General features: G+C 53.4%; 1 protein-coding gene across 1 annotated transcript in view; it reads left to right on the top strand.

Moving 5' to 3' along the window:
* Nucleotides 1-408: 408 nt before the first annotated feature.
* CERK (ceramide kinase) overlaps nucleotides 409-13,610 on the top strand; it is a gene marked incomplete at its 5' end in the record, with an annotated part of 45,348 nt that continues 32,146 nt past the window's right edge. The window contains one exon of the mRNA XM_045033183.1: nucleotides 409-739. Coding sequence (XP_044889118.1) covers nucleotides 409-739 — 331 coding nt within the window. The remainder of the gene's footprint in view (nucleotides 740-13,610) is intronic.

Raw genomic sequence — 13,610 nt, 5'->3', positions numbered from 1 at the left:
CTCTTCTCCCCCCACCCGGCCTTTCCCCGGTCCCGGCCCCACGCTGCAGCTCCCAGGACCCCTTCTCCGCGCCCCCCCCCCCGCAACCCAGGCCCCCTCCTTCTCTCCCCCCATCCAGTCCCTTCCTTCCTGTCCCCCCCCCCGCCTGCAGCTCCCAGGACCCCTCGGCCCCCGCCTTCGCACCCCAGGCCTCCTCCTCTCCCCACGCCCGGCCCCTCCTCTCCCCCCCACTCCGCCCTTCCTCGGTCCCCCACTCCCTGCAGCTCCCAAGGCCCCTCGGCCCCTCTCCTCAGACCCCAGGCCCCTCCCCTCCCCTCCCCCTCCCCTGCCCCCTCCCGGCCCCCTCCACCCCCGCCCGGCCCCCTCCACCCCCGCCCGGCCCCCTCGTCGTCCCCGCGGCCGCCCTGCGTACGAGGTGACGCAGCGCCGCCCGCCCCGCGCGCCCCGCCCGCCCCCGCGCCGCCGCCGCCACCGCCACCGCCGCCGCCGCCGCCGCCACCCGGTCGGGCTCCAGGGGCCGCTAACGGTCCCGCGCCCCTCGGCGTCCGCGCCCCCGCCCCGCGCCGCGCCCGGCCGAGCAGGCGGCGCCGGCGGGCGACGGGCGCGATGGGGGCGGCGGAGCCGCTGCGCTCGGTGCTGTGGGTGAAGCGGCAGCGCTGCGCCGTGAGCCTGGACCCCGCGCGGGCGCTGCTGCGCTGGTGGCGGAGCCCGGGGCCCGGAGCCGGCGCCCCCGGCGCGGGTGAGTGTCGCCGCCGCAGCCCGCGGGTCCGGCTTGGGGGGGGGCGGGGGGCCGGGGAGGGGGCGGGGGCGCGTCCCGGAGCCCTGGGGGGCTGTGCGCTCTGGGGACCCCGTGACAAAGGGCGAGTCGGGGCGGTGCGGGCGGGGAGGGCCGGAGACCCGGCGCCCTTGGTCCCTCGTGCGGATGCCACCCCGGCGGGGAGGGCTGCGGCCCGGGACGCGTCTCCCGGTCGCGGCCGCATCGCGCAGACGGGCCCGCAGATATCCAAAGGGCACCTTCTGGGTGAGATGGGTTACGGATGGATCCCCAGGGGCGCCGGCGCGCCGCGCTCGGTTTCGGTTTAACACAAGGACCGACGCTTTTCTTTCGCCCGGGTCCAAACCCGGGAGGCAGCCTTGCAGGGTAGGGGGTTGCTGTTGTAGAGAGTGGAGGAGAGGGCTCGGGGCCTTCCGTCTGGGATGTGTTGGGGCGGGCGGGGGCGTGGTGGGAGTGGGTTTTGGTACAGCGGGCTGGACACATGACCTTCAGAGGCCTTCTCCTTTCGGAGAAGTGTAATTTGGATAAAAATGGAAAGGACACACCCAGCCCAGGGGACACTCTCCCCAAGGAGAAGGGACCAGGGGCTCCCTGGCAGAGCTGTCTGCTGGCAGAGGGAGGGCAGAGGCTTAATGAGATGTCATTTGATCCCAAGAGGGAGGAGGAGGATTACCGAGGGCTGTGTTGGACAGTGGGAAGGGGGAGGCTTCCAAGGCCGAGAAACCCGGGCTGGCCAGTGTGGGTGTGTTCCACTTCATTCATTCTCTTGTGCAAGTTTTATCTGGGGCCTGTTGGGGAGGGTGCGGTGGTATCCTAGCCCTGGCTCAGTGCCTGTGGAAAAGTCCCTGCCGCAGTGGGTCATTTTCCCTGGAAGGAAGCCAGAGGGGTGCACCTGCAGGGGCACGTGTGTCTGAGGAGAAGACCCCGGCCGGTGGAGGCCCATCACCGGGGTATGGGCGGGGCCAGCAGCCTTCACTTAGGTGGCGGCGTTTGAGCAGAGAGCCGGAGAAACCCATGCACCTGGGGGAGAGGTTGTCCAGGTGGGAAGAAGAGTAAGGGCCCTAAAACCAGGCGGGAGGTGGATGTCAGCCCAAGGTATCCCAGGGGCTGACATGGGACTCCTCTTTGGCTGTGAGGGCTTTATCCGGCTTAACATTCTTAAAGGAGCCGCCGAGAGCGAACAGAGGGAGCTCAATTCCGGGGCTCCTGGCCTTGGCCAGGCAGGAGTGGGGGACGAGCAGGGCGGGGTGTGCGTGAGGCACGTAAGCTGAGTGAGGGCAGCAGAGTCCAGGCTTGCAGTCCACTGAAGTCACTGCACAAGATGCAGCAATTTATTGTTTTAATTATTGGGGGTGGGGTGGCAGATTCTCTCGTGGGCAGAGTTTGGGACACCCTGGGGTGCTCCAGGTGCTTCCTGACGCTGAGGTTGGGAGGCTCACGGGTTGGAGGAGGGGTGGGCCGAGCCAAAACAGGCGAGGCCGAGGTCAAGGGCGGCCTCAGACCCGTGGCCAACACTTGGTTTCCGGCCTTGGGGTCACCGGAAGCACTGTCTGCAGAGAGCCTGTCTCTGGCTGGGTGTCTGAGAGTTTACTCTTGTGCGATCTTACTGATGTCCCTCTGGGAGAAATGTCTTGCATCAGGTATCACCCTGGGGCTTCTTTGCACCACCCACCAGGGCCCCGTGTCTTGCTCTAACGGTGCCTGGCCCGGCCCCGAGGGCTTTGAGCATCTCTGTACGTTTCTGGGCTCGAGAATGGGTCCCTTCCGTGCGGCCATCGCGCTGCCGTTCCACGCGTGTCGTGTTCACACACAGCCCCAGCCGGGCAGGTGTTCTCGTACTTTACATGCGGAGAGACCCAGCTACGGGGCATCTAAGTAACTGTCCCCCCGGTGGTCCACACGTGAGCTTGGTCCCCGCCAGCCACCGGCAGTGTGGCCCCATCAAGCCTCAGCGCCGCGTGGACACTGGACAGACCCCACCCCCGTGGGTTGTCCAGGCGGGAAGTCCCTCGTTGCCTGCATTTAGCGCCGGCACCCTTTGCCAGCTGGTTTCCGGTGGTCAGACTCTGGGCCTGCGTGGGGGCCGTGCCGCCTTCGGTCTGCTGGCTGCTGGTTCTCACTCTCGGGAGAGATATTTGTTTTGCATCTACGGAGGGTGAAGGCGCTCTGCGCGGGCTCATCTGGAGCTTTCTCCCTGGAGGGGCCGGGGCTGCGGGCGCCCTGGCCGGGGGGCTTCCTCCAGGAGGGGGCCTGTTCCCGCCGCTGTTTTCCGACACCAGCCACCGCCCTGGGTGAGCAGCACAGAAACTGCTGCGCCAGCTCGTTGGGTTTTCTTCGCTTCTCCGCGCCCGCAAAAGGGAAGCAGGCCCGTGGCAGATGATTGCATGCTGGAGGTCAGTAGGGTCAGGACGTGCACCAGGCCACAGGAGAGGTCAGAGAGGGGAGCCGAGTCAGGGCCGCGGGGTGCGGCCACGTGGGTCATTTCACCCGATCCTCTTGTGTCTCGAGAATATCACTCCTGTTTTCTTTTTTTTTTAAATTTTTTTTTAACGTTTCTTTATTTTTGAGGCAGAGAGAGACAGAGCGCGAACGGGGGAGGGGCAGAGAGAGGGAGACACAGAATCCGAAACAGGCCCCGGGCTCTGAGCCGTCAGCACAGAGCCCGACGCGGGGCTCGAACTCACGGACCGCGAGATCCTGACCTGAGCCGAAGTCGGCCGCCTAACCGACGGAGCCACCCAGGCGCCCCTATCACTCCTGTTTTTAGGCGTGAAACCTGGAAGCCGTGAACTGATTGCTCCCAGAGGCAGAAGGTGTACGAAAGGGAGCTGGTGGTTTGATCCAGGCACGTGCTCTTTTGTCCGTGGCCTGGTGTTTGAGACGAGGACGAGGTGAGGACGAGGGAATTGGGGGGCAGAGTTGTCTGGTCTCAGAGCAGACTGCCCCTAAGGGCGCGTGCGGTGAGAGCAAGTGCTCCTGGGTGCCGGCCTCGTCGGAAGTGGAGCTGACTGAAAACAGGAAACCGGGCAGAGGCCTCGTGTGTCAAAGGGGGTCGTGCTAGTTGAACTTGAAACAGACTGTAACTATAGCTGGGTTATACCCCCAGACTCTGAATGTGTTCTCTTAGGGTCGGGGCTGGCAGGAGTGTGTGTGTGTGTGTGTGTGTGTGTGTGTGTGTGTGTGTGTCCCGGGGGGTTGTGGTGGGGGGTGGACACGGCTGGTGCCCCACGGTTGAAGAAGAGAAGCCTCTCCTTCCTCCCAGTGGCCCCACCTGGCTGATGGTGAGCTCCTTGGTCGGGTCACTGCTGTATTTATAAAGCGTGTCTCTAATACTGCCTGTGCAGTGCCAGGCAAAACGTAGGTAAGCCACAGACACGGAAAGTTTAAAATCTAGAAAACACAGAAAGGCACGCACACGAAAACTACCCTTAGTCTTACCCTCAGGCAGTGAATACTATTTGGTGTTTCTATGTGAATATGCATGAAAGAAAAGCTGGGGAAATATAGTGTAGAATGTTTTCCATAGTATCATTTACTCACTTAAAATATGACTTTTTAAAGTCAACTTTATTGGGGCGACTGGGTGGCTCAGTCGGTTAAGCACCGGACTTCGGCTCAGGCCATGATCTCGTGGTTCGTGACTTCGAGCCCCATGTGGGGCTCTGTGCTGACAGCCAGGAGCCTGGAGCCTGTGTGTGTGTCTCTCTCTCTCTCAGCCCCTCCCTGGCTCGTTCTCTGTCTGTCTCTCTCTCTCAAAAGTAAATAAACATAAAAAAATATTAGGGGCACCTGGGTGGCTCAGTCGGTTGAGCGGCAGACTTCGGCTCAGGTCATGATCTCACGGCTCATGGGTTCGAGCCCCGCGTCAGGCTCTGTGCTGATGGCTCGGAGCCTGGAGCCTGTTTTGGATTCTGTGTCTCCCCTCTCTCTCTGTCCCCACCCCACTTGCGTTCTGTCTCTGTCTCTCTCAAAAATAAACATTAAAAAAATTTGTTTTTAATATTTAAGGTCAACTTTATTGAGGTATAACTTGCATATAGTAAAATTCACACATTTTAAGGATGTAGTTTGGGGAATTTTGATCAGTGTATGCACCTGCTGAAACATCACCCTATCAGGATACAGAACCTTCGAATCACCCCAGAACCTTCCTCTGTGCCCCATCCCTCGGTCTCTGCCCTGCTTTATCACCGGGGACGGATTTGACTTCTAATAGAATTTCCTATAAGTGGAATCATGTGATATGTGCCCTTCCTGTCTCTGGCTTCTTTGTTTCGCTTAATCATTTTGCACTCACAATGATCAGTGGTCGGTTCCTCCTTATCACAAGGTAATACTGTGTTGTCTGAGTAAACCAGTTTGTTTATTCACTGTGTGGATTTGGGGGCCATTTCCAGTGTTTGGCTGCATGAATAAAGATGCTGATCATTTGTATAAAAGTCCTTTTGGGGGGTATATACTTTCTTTTCTCTTGGGTGTGTATTTAGGAACAGAGAGCTGGCATATCTTAAAGACATGATTTTTCTTTGTCGTGCAGTGTTTCATTACATGAACGTTACAAAATGCCCTTTTCATTCATTGATAATGCAAAAGTTCCTCAAAATCAGAATTGGATGGATTAAAGATTTTCATGTAAAAAATTAGTCCAAGAAAACAGAGGGTAAGTTATAGTGTTGGAATGTGGGAAGACCTCCCTAACCAAGGTGAACTCCAGAATGCTTACAGAAATTATTTCAATAAATAAAAATCTTAAATATTTTTGGTAAGACTCCATGATTTAAAAAATGATGGGGATGATATTTGCAACAAATATGATAGCCGGTGAAAATTAAGAAAACATTAAAAAACTTTTTTTAATGTTTTTATTTATTTTTGAGAAAGAGGCACAGAGCATGAGTGGGGGAAGGGCAGAGAGCAAAGGAGACACAGAATCCGAAGCAGGCTCCAGGCTCTGAGTTGACAGCATGGAGCCCGACGTGGGGCTCGAACGCATGAACCTCGATTTTGTGACCTGAGCCGAAGTCAGACGCCCAACCGACTGAGCCACCCAGGCTCCCCAAGAAAACATTTAAACATATAAAAATTGATTTTAAAAATCCATTGCAAAGAACGCATACAGGCCGTTGACAGAAGTAAACAATTCAAGGCTGGGTGACGAGCATCTGGGTAGATACTGAAGCCAGAGCGGCATAAAGAACGGAGCCACTTGTGACGGGTGTGTGAGCCGCTTTGGGAGATTAATCTGGCAACGTTTTGAAAATATTTCTTAAAATGATCTAATATGTGACCCATCCATCTCACATCTGATCAGTTACCTCAAGGAAGAACACTAGTATTTAAGGAACCGTCTTTCATGCTTTAGAAGATAACATCTTCTCTTTGTTTATTAGGATGCTGTTAATATTTTTTACTCCTACCCCCCTCCCCTTAATTTTTTTTTTTTAATTTTTTTTTTCAACGTTTTTTATTTATTTTTGGACAGAGAGAGACAGAGCATGAATGGGGGAGGGGCAGAGAGAGAGGGAGACACAGAATCGGAAACAGGCTCCGGGCTCCAAGCCATCAGCCCAGAGCCCGACGCGGGGCTCGAACTCACGGACCGCGAGATCGTGACCTGGCTGAAGTCGGACGCTTAACCGACTGCGCCACCCAGGCGCCCCTCCCTCCCCTTAATTTTTCTTCTCTAACGGTCCAGATTTTTGCATAACAGACTTACCGACAGTGAGGTTGGTTTCTGCCTTTGGCCGTTTCATGAGCCTCACTCCTACAGTCACCCTGACTTCACGGTCGGCGTGATCGGCATCGCGCGGACATAGTGCTTTCTCTGCATCCTGACTTCTCTTGAGCCCGGGTTCCAAGTTTCTGACGACCTCTGATTCCACGCCGGAGACAGCCATCGGTGCTTGCTCTTCTAGAAGGGTCTCCCACGTGCGCGGCTCCGTGGCGCCACGGGCTGCCCGTTGCCGGTGCTGGGCTTGCGTTCAAGGCTTCCGGATCTGACCCCATGGTCCCCACCCCACCTGCTGCCTTCTGGTTCAGCACCGCCTCTCTCTGCCAGGTGCTTTTCCTTCCTGTTTCCGGGTTTGAACCTTACCTTCCAGGCCTGGCCCTGCTGGTACTTTGCCCTTCGGCAATCTTTTTCTTTTGAGTTTTATACAGCCCGGTTTGTACCTCTCTGCTAGTTATTACTCTCTGCTTTGTGTGGTGAGTTGGGCTTTTTACATTTTTGTTTGTATTTGTCTCCTCCCCTGCATTCTCCTGGAGGGCAGAATCCTGTGTCCTCTGGATTCACCCCCGAACCCCATTCTCCAGGAGCTCCCCGCTGAGCAGCAAGGGGGGTGGGGGATGCAGACACAGCGGGTCCCACCAGCAGGAAAAGGTGGGGGGGGGGATTCCAGTAGTGATTTGTTGCTCTGTTTGCTTACAAGAGCCAGCCCTTGCTTTTCTCTGAAGGGGAGTGGGTTTGAAACCGTGGGGAGTGACTAGGAATCAGAAGAGTTTGTGCAAAGCCCACAAATTCTCCGCGGTCCCGAAGGGTGACACTGCAAGTGCTGTCCCTCGAATGCCCGCCCAGTGTGTGCTGTGGAAATCTTATTTGTGCCCCATTGCGAAGGCACGAGCAGTGCAGATGGCCAGATTATATAAAGCCAGCGACCTGCACATTTCGATATGGAGGAATCTCAGTATATCTGAATAGGGAATGAATGGCAATCCTCTCTACCTGTTTCAGAAAAAAAGAATCCAGATTTGGGTACGAGCCTCTATAGGAAGAGGGGCACAGCTTTGCAGTCTTAGCGGATGTCAGAAAACAGCAGGCCTTCCCAAAGTGTCCCCTTAGGCCCTCGCCACCGTTATTGTCGGTAGCTGAACATGGTCGTAAAAATGGTAATTTTTCGGAGATTATTCAAGGTTAACTTCTATTTGTTGCTCGAAGATAGGTCTCCAAACGCTTTCTTAAAGGGCCAGATGGCAAATGTTTTAGGCTTTGTGGGTCACAGTTCCTCAGCTCTGCTGGTTTAGCACAAAAACAGCTACAGATGGTGTGTGCATGAATTCACGTGGCTGTGTGCCAATAAAACTTTATTTATAAAAGCAGGCAGCTGGCTGAATTTGGCCTGCAGCTTGCTGACCCTGCTCTAAATCATTATTTGCGAACAGGGAATAACCATGTGATGTATTGTAAAAGCAGCTGATCCAGATGACAAAAAATATTTTATCCTTCAAAACAAACAAGTGAACAGATCTAGTCATCTGGAAGGACCGATACTGCGGTTTGGGAAACACACCCACTCGGGTTCTGGTCCCACCATGCCCTGCTCCGTAAACGGAAAGCCCATCCTCCCTCTGAGAAATGGTACATCCCTGTGCAGACTGGCCTTGGGCATCAACATTGGTCTATTTCCTTTCTCTCTGACCAGTTTCACACAAACCTGCCCACACCCCACCAAAGTTTGAAGTAGCGCAAGAACAAAGGAGCGTGTCAGAGTGATGTAGTCTATGGTGATACATGTTCCGTGGCACTGGAAAGACTGTGTATTCTGCTATTGTTGGGGGGGGGGTGTTGGAGAAATGTGATGGATCCTATTGGTTGATGATGGTGTTGGTTGGTTCTTAATATCCTTGCTGATCTTCTGTTTCATTGTTCTATCAATTGTTGAAGTCTCCAACTATAATTCTGGACTTCTCTAGTTTGCCTTGTAGTTCTGTCAGTTTTTGCCTTATGTATTTTCCTGCTCTGTTGTTTGATGCATACACGTTCAAGGTTGCTATGTCTTCATTTGGGGTTGACCCTTTTTCATTATGTAATATGCCTCTCTGTTTCAGGTAATTGTCTTTGTTCTGAGGTCTACTTTATGTATTAATAAGCCACTCCTACTTTCTTTTGATTAATGTTTTCATGGTGTGTCTTTTCCATCCTTTTACTTTCTACCTATTCCATTGGTAGATTTGCAGTGAGTTTAGACCATATACAGTTAAGTCATGTTTTTAAATCTCTGTCTTCTTAATGTAAATTTTGATATGTTATGGTTTAAATCTGCCATTTTATATTTTGTTTTCTGTTTTTCTTTCTGATTTTCATTTTTCTGTTTTCTTTTTCCTGCCTTCCTGTGGATTACTTAAATTTTTTTTTTTAGAATTAGGTTTTGGTTTATCTATACGTCTTTATTAGTTTTATATTGTTGTAAAATATCTGTATTGTTTTGGTTCCAATTTTAGTGTATGTGCTGCTGAAGTGAACACAGTCTGTATTCTTTTTTTTTTAAATGTTTATTTATTTATTTTGAGAGAGTGCACATGCCCGCACGCATAAGCAGGGGGAAGGACAGAGAGAGAGGAGAGAGAGAATCCCAAGCAGTCTCCATGCTGTCATTATGGAGCCTGACGAGGGGCTCAAGCCTGTGAACCATGAGATCATGACCTGAGCCAAAATCAAGAGTCAGACACTCAACTGACTGAGCCACCCAAGCACCCCAATTTGTATTGTTTTTTTAATGCGTTTCTTTGTGTAGCCTCTGAGAGGTTGTCTCCAGTGTTGGTTTATGTAACTGTAACTCTCCCCAGCCTGCTGGTGCTGTCATTTTACCTGTTTGGGTAAAATATAGAAAGTTTACCTCTGCATCACCCTACTCTCCCGTTTTATTGTATAAGTGTCTTGATTTTTCCCTCCACAGACATATAGAACCACATTAGTGTTACAATTTTATCTTCAATCCTCAAACATCATTTAGGAAAGTCAAGAAAAGAAGGAAGTTCTGTTGGGGCACCTGGGTGGCTCAGTCGGTTAAGCGTCCGACTTCGGCTCAGGTCATGATCTCATAGTTCGTGGGTTCAGGCCCCATGTCAGGCTCTGTGCTTACACCTCGGAGCCTAGAGCCTGCTTCAGATTCTTTGTCTCCCTCTCTCTGTGCCCCTCCCCAGCTTGTGCTCTCTCTCTCTCTCTCAAAAATGAATAAATAAACATTTAAAAAAGGAGAAGGAAATTCTGTTGTATTTGCCTTTATCTTTGTTCACCATGTTCTTTCTCTTTCTTTTTTTCAGGGATCCTTCCATATTTTTTCCTTTCTGCTTCCTCTAGCCATTCTTCAGGAAAGGTCTGCTAGCAGCAAGTTCTCTTGGTCTTCCTCTAGCTGAGAATGTCTTGATTTCTCCTTTATCCCTGAAGGATATTTTTGCTGGGTATAAGATTCTGGGTTGACAGTTCTTTTCTTTTGGCACTGGAAGAGTATTTTGTCACTTCTTTCTGGCCTTCCATGGTTGCTGCTGAGAAATGCACTGTCACTCGAATTGCTTTTCCCCCTATAGGTAAAGTGCTGTTTCTCTCTCATTGACTTTAGGATTTTTTTCTTTGACTATGATGTGATTTTCAGAAGTTTGACTATGATGTGTCTTGGTTTGATTTTCTTTGTAAGTTATGTCTTTTATGTTATGTAAGTTATGTCTTACAAATTTGGGAAGTTTTCAGCCATTATTTTTAAATACTTTTTCAACCCATCTCTCTCTACTTCTGGGACACTGGTGACACAACCATGAGATCTTTGTTTATAGTTTCACAGGTCCCCAAGGCTCTGTTCGCTTTTTAAAAACTATTTTTCTCTGTTGTTCGAATTGAGTAACTTCCATCATTTTATCTTTCAGTTCACCGATTCTTTTCTCTGTCCCTCCGTTCTGTGTTCAAGTCTACCCCCCTGCTTTCTATTTTGGTTATTGTGTTTTTATTTTTCAGTTCTCAGATTTCTGTCTGGTTCATTTTTTATATCTTTTCTTCCCTTGCCGAGTCTTTGTAGGCCTTCGTTGGCTTTCCATGTGTAATTGCTCAGGGAATGTTCTCATCTGCTCGAACAGTGCTTGCCAGTGTCTGTGCTATCTCAGTGTTGGCCTCTAGCGACGTCATTTTCCGTTCAGTTGTAGAACTTCCCAGTTCTTACCGTGGTGACTGATTTTTTATTGAAACCTGGACATTCTTGTACGACGTAATGAGACTGGATCTTATTTAAATCTTCTCTTTTAGCTGGCTTTCTCTGACACTGCTCCATCAGGAAAGAGGTGGCTAGTTGCTGCCAGGTGGGGGAAGAAGTCCAGGTTTCCCTTGGCCTTGTTGGCAACCAAGGAGGGGTCCCTCACTGCTGCCGGTGAGGTGGGAGTCCTCTCCGCCCCCCACCAGCCCTCCACTGATACTTCCTCGGCTGGGAGGGGTGGGATGCCTTGCGACTACTCCTTACGGGGTCTCCCAAGATCTGGGTGGGTGGTCAAAGTCCTGACTCCCCACTGTGTCTTCTCTGACACCATCCCAGCAAGGAGGCCGAGGGCACCTGGCTCCTGCCGGGTGGAGGTAAAGTCCAGCTCCTTTTCTGTCTCCTGGGGGAGTGAGGCTTGTTACCAGCTGGCTGGATGAACATTCCAGCTGCCTACGTGGGTTTCTCTCACATCACCCTGGCTGGGAGCGCTGGGGGACCTCGTGAACTCCTCCATGAAGTCCAGGCTCCTGGTCAGCCTTTATTAGTGTGTGTGCAGGTGGGGCCGGTGTTTTCTGTGTGTTTCCTGGAGTAGAGCTGTTCTGGTCTAGAAGTTTCCTGTCATGCTGTTGTTCTGTCCTTTCCCTCGTCCTCTGGCTTTTGCTGGAGTTTTGTGCCTGTGCCTGTTGGCATCTCCAAGTTGCGGGATTCTTCAACCAGATGTGTGAGGCAGAAGGAAAACCCAGGGAACTCAGCACCATTTCCTTCCCTGGGTCCCTCCCTGGGTCCCACGGTCCCAGAGCCTCCCTTCTTCTCCTACCCTCCAGAGTCCTGCCGTCTGTCATACCTGACTCAGGAGGAGACACGGGGAAAAGGGCACCTAGGCCATATTCTCAGAAGTACAGTTCCCGGTGCATTTTCTAGAAATACTTTTTCTTGGGGCGCCTGGGTGGCTCAGTCGGTTGAGTGTCCGACTCTTGGTTTTGGCTCAGGTCATGATCCCAGGGCCATGAGTTTGAGCCCCATGTCAAGCTCCATGCTGATGGTGCAGAGCCTGCTTGGGATTCTCTCCCCCCCTCTCTCTGCCCCTCTCCCCTGCTTATTCTCTCTCTCTCTCTCTCTCTCTCAAAATAAATAAAGTTTTTAAAAAATACTTTTTCTCTCTGTTCTTTAGAATGCATTATTCCTACTGACCTATTTTCAACTCCCCTGACTTTGCTGTATCGTAATCATTTGGTTACTGAGCCCGTCAGTGGACTTTTTATTTCAGATACTGTACTTTAATGCTATATTCTCCATTTGTTTCCTTTAGGTGGTTTCTTTTTCTCTCCCGAGTACTGCTGTCTCTCCGATCATCTCAGCTGTACCTCACTGAGCAGGGTCACAAGGGCAAGTTGAGAGTCATTACCCGACCTCCAGCATCCAGGCCACCTCAGCTTGGGCATGCCTTGTCTCCTCCCTGGAGAATGTCGGCATTTCCTGGTTCTTGGTGTGTTGATTAATCTGTATTCCAGACATTTCAATATCCTGTTGTAGGACCGTGAGTCCTGTTAAAATCCTTCGGAGAATTTTCTTGAACGGGTGCTCGGCGATGTTGGGCTTGGATGCCCAGTGCGTCTGATACGGTGGGAGGGGTTTCTGCGTCAGTCCGGCACTCGAGGCCTTTGCCATCCTGCTGGGGAGCCGCGCTGACGTTTATCACACGGGGGAGGCTGGGGCCCGGTGCTGGGGTGTGTGGCAGCTTGGGTCCCACGGCGCGTCCGTGCTTCCTGACTGTTCCGCACCTGAGCAGCCAGGCGTGTGTCTGTTCACACCCAGAGCCAGGACACCCTCCCCAGCCCTCTCCTCTGCCCTGCTTGGGCTCCTGTGCCCAGGCGGACAGGTGTCATGCTGTCCACATGCAGCTGGAGACCAGGAGGAGAGGGAGACTCCCGCCCACACCGCTCGCTCTCCAGGGGCGGCTTCTCTGGCCTTTTGCCCTTGGAGTTCTCAGTGAGTTGTCTTTCTCCCGTCTTGTCCCCAGCTCCTAGTCCTGATCTGTGGGAGACAGAGAGACGGGTTGTGGGCCTCCCCCACCCCTCCAGGACTGGGAGCCTTCATGCTGCTCCGTGCCTCGCGAAACCCTCCCCACAGCCCTCGGGGTGATCTCACTATTGTCCCCGTTGCAGAGACAGCCACCTGCGAGGGTGTGGATCCCGGGGTTGGGGCCCCAACTGGCCTCTGTAGCCGGTGGGGTCGGACACGGCAGGTGCTTGGAGCGGAAATCTGCCGGGTCCTCGGGGGGCAGCTGCTGCCGGGCCCTGCGGCTTCGGTCCTTTGGTCACAGGATGGGGACGCTCACCCAGGGTTGCCCAGGGTCTGAGGAGTGTAGAGGCCGCACAGGTGTGGACGGGGCCCAGGTCGCAGGGTGGGGAAGAGCCAGGGCCAGAACCCTCGGGGGCTCACTCAGTCCCTCTGGGGATGGTGTGCTGTGGGCTGGCTGGCGTGGGAAAGCTGTGTGCGGGAGGCGGGCTCGGCTTCGGGTCAGAAGAGGGTGAGGAGGGTGGTGGGGTCGGGAGGAAGCTGGAGACTGTCAGGGAGGGTTCCTCTGCGAGCATCCACAGGCGTCTGCTGGGTGCCACAGGGGTGGACAGACAGGGTCCCTGCATGTGCGTGGTGCAGGCAGACCGTGACCCCCCAGGCTGGGTCCTGGGACTAGGTTAGGGTGGGTTCAACGGGGGACGGACTCTGTTTAGTCACGATGTGTCCCCAGATACACTCTGGGGGTGCCTGGCTGTCGGTTGAACGTCTGACTTTGACTCAGGTCGCTATCACGTAAAGATCGAAACTTCCGGCCTCTCCTTGTGTGCAGTGAGCGGGCCCTTGGGTCCCACAGGGCCCGC

Source organism: Felis catus, chromosome B4, assembly GCF_018350175.1.
Source record: "Felis catus isolate Fca126 chromosome B4, F.catus_Fca126_mat1.0, whole genome shotgun sequence".
NCBI lineage: Eukaryota > Metazoa > Chordata > Mammalia > Carnivora > Felidae > Felis > Felis catus.
Note: the sequence above shows the minus strand (reverse complement) of the source record. Positions and strands in the feature narration are given on the sequence as shown.